This window comes from Hydra viridissima, unplaced genomic scaffold, assembly GCF_058129835.1.
Source record: "Hydra viridissima isolate aposymbiotic clone 2 unplaced genomic scaffold, HvirCarnegie_v1 scaffold_2, whole genome shotgun sequence".
Lineage (NCBI taxonomy): Eukaryota > Metazoa > Cnidaria > Hydrozoa > Anthoathecata > Hydridae > Hydra > Hydra viridissima.
This window is the reverse complement of record NW_028324301.1, coordinates 9,764,400-9,779,360: the sequence shown is the minus strand read 5'-3', so window position 1 is coordinate 9,779,360 and position 14,961 is coordinate 9,764,400. Positions and strand designations below refer to the sequence as shown.

Below are 14,961 nucleotides of genomic sequence, written 5' to 3'. Positions count from 1 at the left end.
GAGTCATATTTGCATAAATATTGGCATCAAACAAATTGTCAAAAGCAGCATATGTCAATTCAGTTTCTTTCTCTTTTCTTCCAATAGCTATTCAAAATATACATCACGTACCATTTATGCGTGATGAACATTTTGGCAAAGTGTGTTCAGCTTGCACCTTGTTCCTTAGATTACTCAATAAATTATTTTTGTTAAAAAACATAATGGTGGTATCATTAACAAAAAAATTACAAGCTTAGTTATAAAAATTAAGTCACTTCTCACTTGATTTTTCCCTATCTGGTTTCTAAAAAACATTTCTTAACTATTCCAGGTTTTCCATGACTTTAGCCAAAATTAATCAATTTTCCAGATTCAGTACGAGCCCAGTATTAAATACGAAAAGAGTGCGAAAAAGGACATAAGCAATATTCAGATGTTGATGATCTTTTTTTTTGTGAAATTCTACTGATGAGTGGAACCTTTTAAAGTTACTTTATTTCATTCGCTAAATGCAGCAGAGAGAATCTGGTCGGAAGACAGAATACTTAAAGGAAACGACAATGCATGATCTACTAAAAAATTGCTACAGAACATAAAGGATAACAATATGTTAACCCTATGAGGCCCACTAAGTCTCTCGTGACCCATCACAAAAAATCCGTTTAAAAAAAGTATTTCATATTTAATTTCTTTTTTTAATTATTGAAGTTCAGTGTTCCATCTGTGGGACTCGGGGCAATTAACAATTATGAATTTTTTTAATTACTGAGTAAAATACCACTTTACATATGGTTACCCTCATAGATGATTGAACTATCAGATCACAATAGATTTGACTTAAAAAATTGCCTAATAAAAACAAATCTATTGGCTTACTTTTTTAACGAATTTCCACTTGAACAAATTTGTTGTTTAAGAAATCGTTACCGCATCGTTTCGAGCCTGTTATAGCTTTCATGTTTGTTTGATAAAAATTAGACGAATAAACGATTCTCAGTAAAACCAATACAATACCATGTTAAAACCATGAAAATAAAAAAAGCTTATTTAGAAAGTGTTTTAGAAAGTAAATTGGAGGAAAAACAACAACAACAAAAAACCTAATACTTTAAAAGTGGATTTTTTAAGGTTAAAATTGTGTAAACCACTAAACATTTTAGGTGAAGGCTTAAAAATCAGTTAAAAAAAGAGAAAAACTATTTCCGAATACATTTGAATTAATTTAAAAAGAAGCCCAGATTACAAAAGAAAAATTTTTTTGAATACATATCGATCTACAACCTGAGCCAACACTAACTTTAGGAAAAAATAAATTATGAAAAAATTTTCTCGAAAACCTATTCTTTTGAAAATTTTGTTTGCAAATTAATGATATAATAAAAAGAAGTCATTTTTAAAGCTTCAAAATATTATTAAACAACTCTATTCAACTTTATGTTACGAAAGTGTTGCCAGTATGGTTTCTATTTCTTCAGTGATTTTTTCTCGTTTAGCCAGAGCAACTTGTTCACTATCAGCGTATTGTTGTTTACTAAGCTTTCCACTTACAGCCTTTGTCGCTAAAGCAACCAACTGATCAATCAAAGACTTGCGTTCAGTCTCTTTTTTCGTTAAATCAGAAAGCTGAAAAAAGAAGTGTCAGCTCATGTCACCCTGTTTAAAACTGAAGAAAGAAAGAGAGAAAGAAAGGAAAAGGAAAGAAAAAGAAAAAAAAATCTTAAATATACTTAAATATTACCTTATCAGAATATTCAGGTTCCTCTTTTACCAAAGAATTTATAAGGCTAGTAATGGAAGCACTTAGAGTGTTGTAGTCTAAATTGACTTTTTTCAATGCTGTAGTAAAATTTGCTTGATCTTTGCTCTGCTTAAAATTATCTAGCACTGAATCGAAAGAAGCATTAAGACTTGATCTACGGTCACACGCATTCAGTAAAGCTTCTACTAGGCTGGCAACTTTCATACGTGATTCATTAACAGCATCCTAATAAAATTTCCTTTAAATAATTTTCTTTTTTTATTTTATAAAAAAAAAAAAAAAAAAAAAAAAAAAAAAAAAAAAAAAAAACAATTAAAATCTTAAACCAACCTTTGTTATGGAGAAATCTAAACGCACGAGACATATTACACTAATAAACAAGATGTAAAAAGCAGCAACACACAATAGTGGTTCCTGTAGTAACAAATGTGTTTGGAATGTGTAGTGGAGCTAAAAATAATTTATTTGAATTACTATTAATTGTATTTAAAACAATGTAGAAAGAAACAACTCAACCATTTTAAAATAAATAGTATTTCCAACTTACCTCAAAATCTTGAATATGGTTTTCTATTAAACTTTTCTTGCTCATAACAAAAACAGGTCTGCCACAAGTATCTAGATATGTTTTATGTAACTGTTGCTTCTCTTGTTTTACTTCAAAAGGCAACTTTACTTTAATGTTGGTTGCACCTTCAGGAAGAACAACCTTGACTGTCACTTGATCGATAACAAAATCATCAAATATATGATCAATAAATCGCATTTTTAGGACATAGTTACTACCCTTCTTAAAAAGATATTCATAAACAGGAACATTATATCCTACAAGGTACTGTGTCTGCCATCCTCCAAACAAAGGAAATCTTGGTCTTAACTCAAGTTCTACTGAATCATCTTTGTTCAAAAGATTACTGGTAGAAATATTTCCAATTTCATCACGATAATAGACATCTTTTGCAGAAGCAGGAAGAATAGATTTGAAAGACTTGACAGCTGCATGTGCTGGGGTTCTTTGGTAGTCATAGCGGGAAAAATGACCCTATGTATAAAAATGTTATAATATGCATAAAAAAATAAAATAAAAAAAAAAAAAAAATTTTACTGATCAAACCTATCAAAATGTAATAGAGAGAAAAAACACCTTTAGCTGTGCCCCCTCATGTGACAAATGATAAGTTTCTTCAACAGCAACATTCCCCCAATGTGAAACCTCAATCCAGCGTGTCATATCCTTAACAGTCAGGAATGGTGAATTATTTTCAAAGTGTATTCTCATCTCATGAACACTGTAAGGTTTGATATCTTTATAAGGGCCATAGGTTATGGTATTATCCGCTGAGTTAGATGGCTTCAATTTAGAATAACTTTCAATTGTAGATGATGAGAGCTTGACAGTAGTTTTTTGATTATTAACTTTATATGGAGAGAAAAAATAGGTGTTGGCTTTATATATCACCAGCTGCTTTTCAGATTGACCAATTTTTGTTGGGAATGGTTTCAATGCATGAGCAAATACATATTCAACATTGACAACAATACTTTTATCAGCAGCTAAATTACTTGGGAGCTTAATGCTGAAAAACTTCCCACTAAAAGAAAGAAGGGTTCAGAAAAGACTAAATAAAAATCACATCAAAATCTAACTTTAAAAAAGCCAAGCAATACTTTTCATAAAAAATCACATGATGCTCATTATTACATTTGAAAATCTATTAAGGCATACAATTTTCTGAAATTAAACTCTGGCATCTGTTTTCTTAACATAACCATCTAAAGATTTATGTCTGTAAATTGAAGTTTTCAACTATTTTGGACTTCTTATGATTAGCAATATAAAATGGAAGTCCCGCTTAAATCAACAAACAATATTGGTTTCTTGTCTCTAAGAAGAGTCACCATTTTTAAAAGTACATTAATGGTTGACACTATACCTATTTTAAAAAAGAAAATAATTTTCTTCGTTATGCACTCTTGGCTTAAAAAGTTAATATAAACTTTTTTTTTCAGTCAGATTTATTGTTTTTTAATAGGATTTAATTTGTTATGTCCAAATAAAAACAAAATATTTTATATTTTCTTTTGAGTTCAAATCAGATCTAATTTTGAGATCAATTTTTCAAAAAAATTAGAAATAATGTGAACTACAGTTGCTTTTTTATTTTGAATGGTTAAAATTGTTTGTTGTATCATACCCTATAACTTTGGGTGTGACATCTGTTGACTTTTCAATATCAAAATTAAATAGCTTCTGTTGACTTTTCAATATCAAAATTAAATAGAATGTTTATCAAATTTGGAATTGTTACTACCTTTGTCCTTCAACACTAGATGGGGCAATATCAAGTTTAACACTTTCATCATCTTCTTTATGCTACAAAAAAAACAACCACATTCTATGTTATACTTAACCAAAATTCAGTTAAAATTTACAGTCAAAGAAAATCTGCAATCTAAAAAAAGATAACATTAAATTAAAATATAAAATTGGAAATTTATTAATTTTGTATGTGATGCAGTATTTGAAAATTACAGTTTACACTGCAAGTAATTCAAGTAAAATTGGCGTCAACTGATCACTGAAAAATATTAAACAAATAATTTTATCTTTTAATTTTTTTTTTAAACATAAGACAATAAAAAAAAACACAACTATTATTCAAAAGAAAGAAAAGATTGCTTTTGTCAAAAAATCTGTTAAAAAGGTCAATATAAGATATTTTCAATAACTTCAAGATTTTACATAACTTAAAAGAAATTTTTAAAATTGAGTACAGAAATAAAAATATATTTAAATTTACATTTTTTACAACAAAGAATTTCAGAAGCAATTACAAATTGTTGGCAGCATGTTGTTGCAAATCCAAGTGTTGCAGTTTTAATTTTTGTGTGGCATTATGTCTGAATGAAATTCTTTTCAACACTTTCTGCATTTAACAACTTAACTTCTTTGGCTCAAAGTGTTATAAGCTATTTTTTATCATCAGCTTCTTTTTCAACATAATTTTGCATTTGTATAGAGAATTTATAGTTAGTTAAACATTTCTTAGCTTCTTTTTCAACAAATTTAAGTTGCTTTGCTTCTAATCTTTTTTTCAGATGATTAATGTCAAGTTTTGTGATACTTTGGCCAGCAAATTTTGAAATACTATAGGAGACTAACCTTTCTCTTGGAAAAAGAATCCTCATCTCATTTTAATTTTTTAAAATAATTATCTCAAGTAGTGCTTTACACTTATCAAACCTCAAAGCTGGTGTACTTGATAAAGCAGAAGCTGCTATGGCTGGTTCAGAAGATGAATATAAAGGGGATTATTAGCAATGGGGTTGGTGGATTAAACATTTCTGAGATAGCTAATCCTTGTTGATTAATGATGCTTTTGTTGATTGGAAATAACCTAGTATATTGAAAATCAGCAATTTGCTTGCAAACAACTAAAACATTTTCCATTCTCATATAACTGTTTGAACAGTAGAGAAAAATTTTGTTTATCTAAATTCTTAACATAAAATAATTGAGTAGTCAGTTTTTTTCAAAAAAGAACTTTATTTCTTCAAATTTTTTTACCTTAAACCCTTAAAAAGTACACCGCCAGAATTGAAATTAAATTCTCTACAAGATAGTGTAAAAATTTATTTTAACTGGATTTTGGTTCCTGACTTTTAATGTTTGTTAATGAAAGAAAATTTTTCTTTTTGGCAATTATTTTGACATTCAAAGGCATGTTTTTTTATTAGCATAACACAAAAAAAAAAACCAACAACATATGATAAGCATATTGTTGAGCCTTACTCTATATACTAAACACTCTTTAAAACTCTTTGAAATAGGCATATTTAAGGCTTTTATACTCTTTGCATAAGCATACCTTAGCCTATAATATATATATATATATATATATATATATATATATATATATATATATATATATATATATATATATATATATATATATAATTATGTTGATTAATGATTGAAAAACAAACATGATAATAATCATGCTTATTTTACTCTACTAAATCAAGGAAGATAGTAATAGTTTTACACTTTTAATGAATTCATTCACCAAAAGATACTTGAACAAAACACTTAGATTTTAATTATGAGCAAATTAAAAGTAGATCAAATTATGACAGAACATCCATGTTAACAAAGTTGAACAACAGGAGAAAAAAAAAATTTCAAAATAGTTGAACAATCAAATCATGTGCAATAACCATAAGACATATATAAGGTGGCATAGGATCTGCCTTCAACCCCCAGCAGGTGGTTTAAGAGGGAGGAGATGCAGTTCTATCTAGGTTGGCCCAGACAGTTAGGGCACCCAATAAGTAAAAAATAGAAAAAATTGGTCACAGCATTTAAACAATATATTAGTGTGGGCATTATATATGATTGAAGATTGACAAATTTGCAGATGCTAAGCACAGTAAAATGTGTTTGATGATTATGCATGACATATTTTTCATAACTAAAATAAGTTCGCTAACATAATGTGCAGGTAGCTAGTTTTGAGCTGTAAAATTTAAAAACTTTATCGAAAAAGAAATTCTAATTCATTTTTAAACATATAGAGAAATTTAAAAGTATTCACTAAACATTTATCTTCAGGAAAACATTAAATAAAAGTATAAAAAAAACTTACTGTAGCTTCTAAGTAAGAAAGTAAAGAAGATTGATCTTCTTCTATAGAAAACAGAAAGAAACTAACAGCTTTATTTCCTTTATTCTGGAGCGTTACTTGACTGTTCACCTTAGCTAGTTGACTGCTAAGGTCGATTGTACGATCAACATTTAATATTTCAAGTTCAGCTTGAACATTGAATTTTGAAAGAATAACTAAACATGACAAAACTAAAATCATTTTCCTGCTGCAATATTCCATTTTAAGTTTTATTGAGCCATATATCAGAGAGATAATTTGAGATGAATTAATTTTGGAAACAGTACGTCTTCAGTTTCTACTCATCAATGATACGTGTACCTATGTCTCGTTTAACCAAAACATTAGGACTGGATATTAAGTCATGATTTTCTTTCAAAAACAGAGTATATAGATTATTTACTGTTTTTAAAAATAAAAAGGAAAGCCTTACTAATAAATGAAAAAAAAAATAAAAAATAAAAAAAATAGAAATTCGCAAACTCATATAAAGAAAATCTTATAAAAATAAGCTTTATTTACTTTATGAAAATTTGAAAGACTGGTGCAAGAAATTTAAGGTTATCTCTAAAATCCAGAATGAGGATTCAAGTTGTCTAGGAATTAAGCTACAGGAACTGTAAGCAAGGAGAAACAGAATACTTAGATGAGATTAGTTCATTAAAAAAAAAAATTGTTCTTCATCCGTTTGAAAGAAGAAATTAAAATTATCAAAGTAAATTGTGTGTTTTGTAAACAGAGTGGATACACAGTCCATTTTAAAACTGGGTCATGTAAGTTTATTAACTTTGGAAAAAAATTTTAAAATTAATCAGTGATGCAATAGAAATTTTTTTAATTATTGTAAGATTAAAAAGTATGATGTAAAACCGAAATAAAGTTTGCTTTGTTTTTTTTGTTTTTTTTTGTCAATGATTGGTTTGCACCACAAGCGTTTCAAAATTTGCTTACGTTAGTATTATTCGCTTAAACCCAGTTAATTAGCTTTGCGCAGTGGCATTACCATAGTCAATGAGGTTAAACCGAGACGTGGTTATTGCTAGTTGAAAACTTTTCCCAATACCCCGCTAGACGACGTGAAATACCGTCGGCTACGCAATTTTTGACGGTTCGCTTGCGAGCCCACCTATATAATTAAACAATTGATATGAATCCGACTGATGAAGGGTTGATACAAATTAGTCGCCACAGTCATATACAAAAAATAAAGTAATCAAACCATAAATGATGCTCCATATTTAAAATACCTTTTTCTGTTGCATACATTTGACAGATGTTAAAGTATATGCTTAACTGCGCAGCTTATCGATGGCTCCGCGCAAAATCGGACTATCTGCAATCTCCGCGGAAAACAAATTTGGCATATCTGCAATCTCCGCCAAAAACAAAATTGGCATATCTGCAATCTCCGCGTAAAACAAAATTGGACTATCTGCATTTTTGCCAGATACATTTTTGGACTATCTGCGTTTTTCGGGTGCATAAATTTTTGGTGGTGTTTCTTTAAATATTTGAAGTTTTTTATAAAATTCTACAATTTTTTAAATAGCGATTATTTAAACATTTAGTAATAGCGACAAAACCTTGATCATAACTTGATTAAGTTTGTGAGTAATCAAGTAGTTTTAGTTAAGATAAATATGTTAAAAATAACTTATGTTATTGTTAATAATAATATAGCATATGTAACAAAACATTGTTATGTTACATACTAATTGCTAAATTCATCATACATACTTTGTCAATTTTATTTAGCCTTGTTGTTGTGACTAATAAGTTTAGATCAAATTAAATTCTTGTTATGTTATGTTGCAATGTTGCTAAGTGGGCTTTATACACAAGATCTGCATATAAATATATACAGGATGTCTGCGAAATCAAGGAAATGCCAGGGAACTCGGATATCTTCAAAAAAATCAGGGGATTATCAGAGAAATTAGGTTAAATTTAAAAAAAATCAGGAAAGATGAGTTTTTATCAAACTTATATAACTTAAATAAGTTGTATATAGTTCACGTAATCTAAAAGTTTATATGGCAGATAGTTTTATGAACTTCTCTTGATATATTTAATGTGGGTTGTATTATTGTTTATATTTTTGCAGTTGAAGAGCATTTTTCTAAACGAGAAATAGGTAAATATTAGGGAAAAGCTAGGGAAATCCAACTTATAATATTGGCAGACACCCTGTGTATATATATATATATATATATATATATATATATATATATATATATATATATATATATATATATATATATATATATATACATATATATATATATATATATATATATATATATATATATATATATATATATATATATATATATATATATATATATATATATAAACTATGTTAGTGTATTCTATAAATAGAGTGCTCAATGGTCTTAAAGAGCAGAGCAGTAATAAATTAGTAAAAACACTTATCTAATTTTTTCTTCCACAACTTGTTTCACCATCAATAAGTAATCAGGAAGGTTAACAAATTAATCATTAGTTAACATGTTATATATTAACCTTATATATTTATAAACTTATCTTTCACCATCCCTAGGTTCATCAGACTTCCTGATGAACCTACTGATGGTAAAACAAGCTGTCAAAGAAAAAATTAGATAAGTATTTTTGCTAATTTATATATATATATATATATATATATATATATATATATATATATATATATATATATATACACACATATCACAATAATTTTGTGTATATATAAATATATGTATGTATATATATATATACTATACGTGTATATACAAATATATGTATGTATATATATATATACTATACGTGTATATATAAATATATGTATGTATATATATATGTATATATATATATATACATACATATATTTTAAATGACGACATCTTGTATGAGAGTTGAATAAATTTGATATATGAACTTCAATAAATACGAATTCTCTCAATACTAATTTTTTATTTTATCTAAGAAATTTTCGCTAGGTTATTGATACTAGCTTTAATTATAAATTGATAATAAATTAAATTACAAACAAACTTTAACGGTAACGTCACTTTTTAATGGCTTCTTTAAACTTTGCTTTAATTGGGCTTCTTTAATATTACGTAGGTATAAAAAATATGGCGTCCAGAATTTCGTTTTTACATATTGACCATCATCTAAATTCATACCTCCATTTTTAGGTCCGCAGTTGTTGAATTGAATTTCGATTGCCTCTCGAACTTTTCTTTCAAATTTTTTGGGTTCTACTTTTAGCGTCTTTACTTGATCCCATTTTATATTACGTGAACATTTAATTTTATGATGGCCAATTGCATATTGTTCTAATTTTTCTTCAAAAACATTTTTTTGGTGTAGTTTTGTTCTTGTTGCTATTTTCATTTTTGTTTCGCCGATGTATTTTTGTTTACACTCGCATTCTATTAGGTATACTCCGGGATGGCTATTTGATGGTAGTTTAGTTTTGTTGCGCGAAGTTAGCAAAGATTTAAGATTTGCACTGGATTTAAAGACTGCCCTGTAACCTGCTTTCCTAAAGATTTTTCGAAGTTTTGGTGATAATATTGGGATCCACGGTAGTGATATAGTTGGCATTGTTGCTTCGTTGTTAGATAAAACTATTTCATTATTTGAGTGTCGTTTTTTTATAACAATATTTGCAAGGTCTTGTAATTTCTTCTTTTCGTATCCATTTTCAGCAAACACATTTATTAGGAAATCGATTTCTTTATTTAAAAATTTTTTAGAGCAAATTGATAAAGCTCTATGAATAAATCCTTTAAATATTCCTTCTAAGATTTTTGGATCGTGGTTTGAATTGGGCTTAACCTGAATATTTGTTATTGCTTTTTTTCGATGTATGTTGAAATCATATTTACCTTTTTGGTTATTTGTTATTTGGATGTCTAAAAAATTTAATCTTTTGTTTTCATCTTCCAATTCAATTGTGTATTTGATGGCATGATGTTGACTGTTTAATATTTGTTGAAAACGGATGGCATTATTTTTATTTGTAAATCTTGCATGGCTATCATCTACGTACCTGAAAAACGATTTTATTTATAACGGTGGATTAGAATGAAGCGCAATGTTGATTGCTTTATTTTCAAAAAATTGCAGGAAACCTTCCGCAAGTACTACCATGAGTGAAAGTCCTATTGGACCTGAATCTACAAGTTCGTGAATTTCTTCATTCCATAAAAAATAACATTTATATAAACACAGTTCTATTAGTGATTTTATTTCTGAAACGCTTAGTTTTGTTAGTTTATTTAAATTTGGGAAGTGCTCTAACATATCAAGAAGAATTTTTGTAGCCTCTCCCAGAGGAATTGATGGATATAAATTGACAACGTCATAAGATACCTGTATTTCATCATTTGATATATTCCAGAGTTTAGCTGTTTTTACAAAAGTTGACGAATTTTTTAACTTTGTTATGTTTTTATCTAAGATTGGTATAAATATATTTACTAGATATTGTGATATTCCATAACTTGGTGTCCCGATGGTTGAAACTACTAATCGCATAGGGTAGGATTTTTCCGGTTTGTGCGCTTTAATTACACCATACATACGTGGCGGTACTGGGTCGCTTGGGTAAAGACTTTCATATTCTTTTTTGGTAAATCGCCCTTTTTTATTCAATTTTGATAGGTAAGTTCTAATTTTAGTAGCAAATGTAATGGTAGGGTCCTCTTTAATTATCTTTGTTTTGCCAATCTCTTGACGAATTTTGTCAATGGCTTTGTTGTGTTCTATTCTAACAAAACCTGCTCCTTTATCAAAAGAGTATATATCAATGTTTCTGTCCTCTTTTATTTGTTTTAATGCTTCCCTCTGTTTATAATTTAAGTTATTGTTTTTTTGTGGTTTAAGCATTTTAAGTTGCCTCAACACGTTTCTGCGTAAGTCTTGTGAACTCTCAATTTTGTTGCAATACTCTAGTTTTAACGCAGTGGATTCTGTTACTGAAATAATGTCTAAATAGGGTATATTTTGTATAGTTGGAACAAATTTAGGTCCTAGTTCTAAAAGATTTCTGTGGTTTTCAGGTATTTCCATTTCACATAGGTTTAGTACAACATCTTTAAGAAATGAAGAAGTCTCAGCTTTTTCTTTTAAATTTATATTTTTCAAGATATTAAATTTTTTGATCAGACGATATTTAGATTTAAGAAACATTTTTTCTCGGGATTTTTCAGTAACATTTTCGACAGATTCATAATCATCTCGAGTTAATTTTTTTTATAAATAGTTTTGGATATCTTTAACAAATTTTATTTGATTAAAATAACGAGTTCTAGAATCGTTTTTAATGCATATTAGTAATTCAAAACGGTACCTTTTAGTTATGTCTCTCCCTCTTTTGTTATTTATTGGACATACAACTCGAAGCGACTTTGGTATTAATTTATGTTTTACACACTTTTGAAGAAAGATATATTGATTCTTCGATTTTGCCATATTTGTTTTTGCTTGTTGTAATTTTTTTGTTTCTTTATAAAGTTCAGCTCCGTATTTAGCTGTGAAATAAATTTTAAATGACGACATCTTGTAAGAGAGTTGAATAAATTTAATATATGAACTTCAATAAATACGAATTCTCTCAATACTAATTTTTTATTTTATCTAAGAAATTTTCGCTAGGTTATTGATACTAGCATCTTCAGCTTTAATTACAAATTGATAATAAATTAAATTACAAACAAACTTTAACGGTAACGTCACTTTTTAATGGCTTCTTTAAACTTTGCTTTAATTGGGCTTCTTTATTATTACGTAGGTATAAAAAATATGGCGTCCAGAATTTCGTTTTTACATATTGACCATCATCTAAATTCATACCTCCATTTTTCGAAAAATCTTTAGGAAAGCAGGTTACAGGGCAGTCTTTAAATCCAGTGCAAATCTTAAATCTTTGCTAACTTCGCGCAACAAAACTAAACTACCATCAAATAGCCATCCCGGAGTATACCTAATAGAATGCGAGTGTAAACAAAAATACATCGGCGAAACAAAAATGAAAATAGCAACAAGAACAAAACTACACCAAAAAAATGTTTTTGAAGAAAAATTAGAACAATATGCAATTGGCCATCATAAAATTAAATGTTCACGTAATATAAAATGGGATCAAGTAAAGACGCTAAAAGTAGAACCCAAAAAATTTGAAAGAAAAGTTCGAGAGGCAATCGAAATTCAATTCAACAACTGCGGACCTAAAAATGGAGGTATGAATTTAGATGATGGTCAATATGTAAAAACGAAATTCTGGACGCCATATTTTTTATACCTACGTAATATTAAAGAAGCCCAATTAAAGCAAAGTTTAAAGAAGCCATTAAAAAGTGACGTTACCGTTAAAGTTTGTTTGTAATTTAATTTATTATCAATTTGTAATTAAAGCTGAAGATGCTAGTATCAATAACCTAGCGAAAATTTCTTAGATAAAATAAAAAATTAGTATTGAGAGAATTCGTATTTATTGAAGTTCATATATCAAATACATATATTTATATATACATATATATATATAAATATATATATATATATATGTATACATATATTTATATATACACGTATACACACACACACACACACACACACACACACACACACACACACACACACACACACACACATATATATATATATATATATATATATATATATATATATATATATATATATATATATATATATATATATATATATATTGTAACCTTGATCGTAACTAACAAAATTATTGTTATTAAGCTATTTTTGTTCATTAAGCAATCAAACTATGTGGAGTTTTCTTTGTTGTCAACTTAAAACCATTCTTTTTTGGAGATGCCACTTAACTGAACACAAACTAGTTAAAAACTCATGCCTGAGTATTAAACATTATGGTTTCCAACTTTTCTTAAACTTGGTTTATCAATAATTAGGATCAAAATCTAACTGAACCTAAGGTTCAGTTGGATTTGAGCTCTAAACCATTAAACATTGGTTTAATCAGATGTCACCTCAACTGCAGTGATGATCAAACAATTTTGGTCCAATTATATTTGATAATTTTTACATATCCAAGACTTTGGGATGTAATGATATATAAAAAAGGGTTGTAATTTTTTTACTATGATAGTAATAACTATGATACAATCAAAAATAGCTGTATTTTTTCTATAAAAGAATAATTACAAAATAACAAAAAACTGCTGTTTTAAATAAACATATCCTTAACTTGCACATTGATCTGAATATCAGGCTTTTATTACTTTTACAGTATACCCAATATAATAAATTATCACATTTGTAATAGACAATATTAATTACTTGAATTTAAATTATAGTCACGTTTAGGTAATTTTTAACTTTAGAAATTATAATTTAACATACAAACACAACTTATCTAAAAACATCTATAATTTTGTAGTCCTAACATATTTTTAAGATCTAACATATTTTATTTGACGATAGCAATAATACACTTGAATTAATTAATTTTGTAAGCTAAACAAACCAACTTGTTATTTTCACATTTAACCAAAACATGACTGACTGCTATATGTTATATAGTATACCTATATAATATAGATAACACAGTAACACTACTTTTTTTTTTTTCTGTTGAAAATAGACAAACTTGAAAAACACCAAACAATGTTTCGAATAAGCCTCGTAAAACTGTAAAACGTTTTCTTAATCCAGCAGCATTTTAATTTCAAATTAAATTTGAATACATAAAATTGGTTTTGCGATCAGCTACACTTTGATCAATTCATGATGTGTATACGCTTACTAAGTTCAGACTTGAGATTAAAGTAGATGCAGACTGTTCTTATTTTAGCTGCTAAAATGATGTTCTAAAAATATTGTAAATTTTTCATTTGCATTAACATACCATATGCCATAACTATTTAAAATAATTACTTCTAAACAAAATCAAATGTGGCAAGTGAAACTTTGTGTTAAAACTTAAACAGATTTATATCTCAGGAATAGATGGAAAATAATGCAATTACTGTCTTCTTATTAACAACTTATTTCATGAGATCTGCCATTTGTAGTGAAATCACATTTTGACAAGGCGCATAATTTCATGCAATAAAAACTTTGAACGCCCGGAGAATGCAGATAGTTCAAAAATAAAGCTGGCGGAAAATGCAGATAGTCCAATTTTGTTTTACGCGGAGATTGCAGATATGCCAATTTTGTTTTTGGCGGAGATTGCAGATAGTCCGATTTTGCGCGGAGCCATCGTTATATTCGTTGTTTATATCCCTCCTACAATCCCTTGATCGGCAAAGTTAATGTAATTAAACTTTTTTTATTTTTTGGCGAGGATTCTATATTTTACTATGAGGAAATTACTCTCCCTTATAAACTTGGTTTAATAAGGCGAGTAACAGTCATTTCGACTCAAAAAGAAGGTTACTCAGAAATATTATCTTGCATGGTATATTATCTTGCTGCATAACTTGATTGTTTTTTTTAACGGACTTTTGTGACCTGAATAAAATACTTCGATCCATTTTTTTTTTTTTTTTTTTTTTTGACAACTCATCTGCATAG

At 28.0% G+C, this 14,961-nt stretch overlaps 2 protein-coding genes and 1 non-coding gene across 3 annotated transcripts; 1 reads left to right on the top strand and 2 right to left on the bottom strand.

Moving 5' to 3' along the window:
• Window positions 1–1,086: 1,086 nt before the first annotated feature.
• LOC145181232 (dolichyl-diphosphooligosaccharide--protein glycosyltransferase subunit 1-like) lies at window positions 1,087–6,769 on the bottom strand. Its single transcript, XM_090078813.1, has 7 exons — window positions 6,388–6,769; window positions 4,054–4,115; window positions 2,886–3,333; window positions 2,289–2,783; window positions 2,072–2,191; window positions 1,721–1,966; window positions 1,087–1,605 (listed from the first exon to the last, which is right to left on the bottom strand). The coding sequence occupies exons 1-7, from the start codon at window positions 6,625–6,627 to the stop codon at window positions 1,420–1,422; spliced, it is 1,797 nt and encodes a 598-aa protein (XP_089934939.1). The 5' UTR covers window positions 6,628–6,769; the 3' UTR covers window positions 1,087–1,419.
• Window positions 6,770–7,387: 618 nt separating this feature from the next.
• LOC145198610 (U4 spliceosomal RNA) lies at window positions 7,388–7,526 on the top strand. Its single transcript, XR_013850553.2, has one exon. It is a non-coding gene; the product is annotated as a U4 spliceosomal RNA (small nuclear RNA).
• A 2,935-nt stretch (window positions 7,527–10,461) lies between these two features.
• LOC149891831 (uncharacterized) lies at window positions 10,462–11,466 on the bottom strand. The gene is made up of 2 exons (XM_090078011.1): window positions 10,876–11,466; window positions 10,462–10,767 (listed from the first exon to the last, which is right to left on the bottom strand). Exons 1-2 carry the CDS (start codon window positions 11,464–11,466, stop codon window positions 10,462–10,464), a joined length of 897 nt encoding a protein of 298 aa, XP_089934137.1.
• Window positions 11,467–14,961: the final 3,495 nt, after the last annotated feature.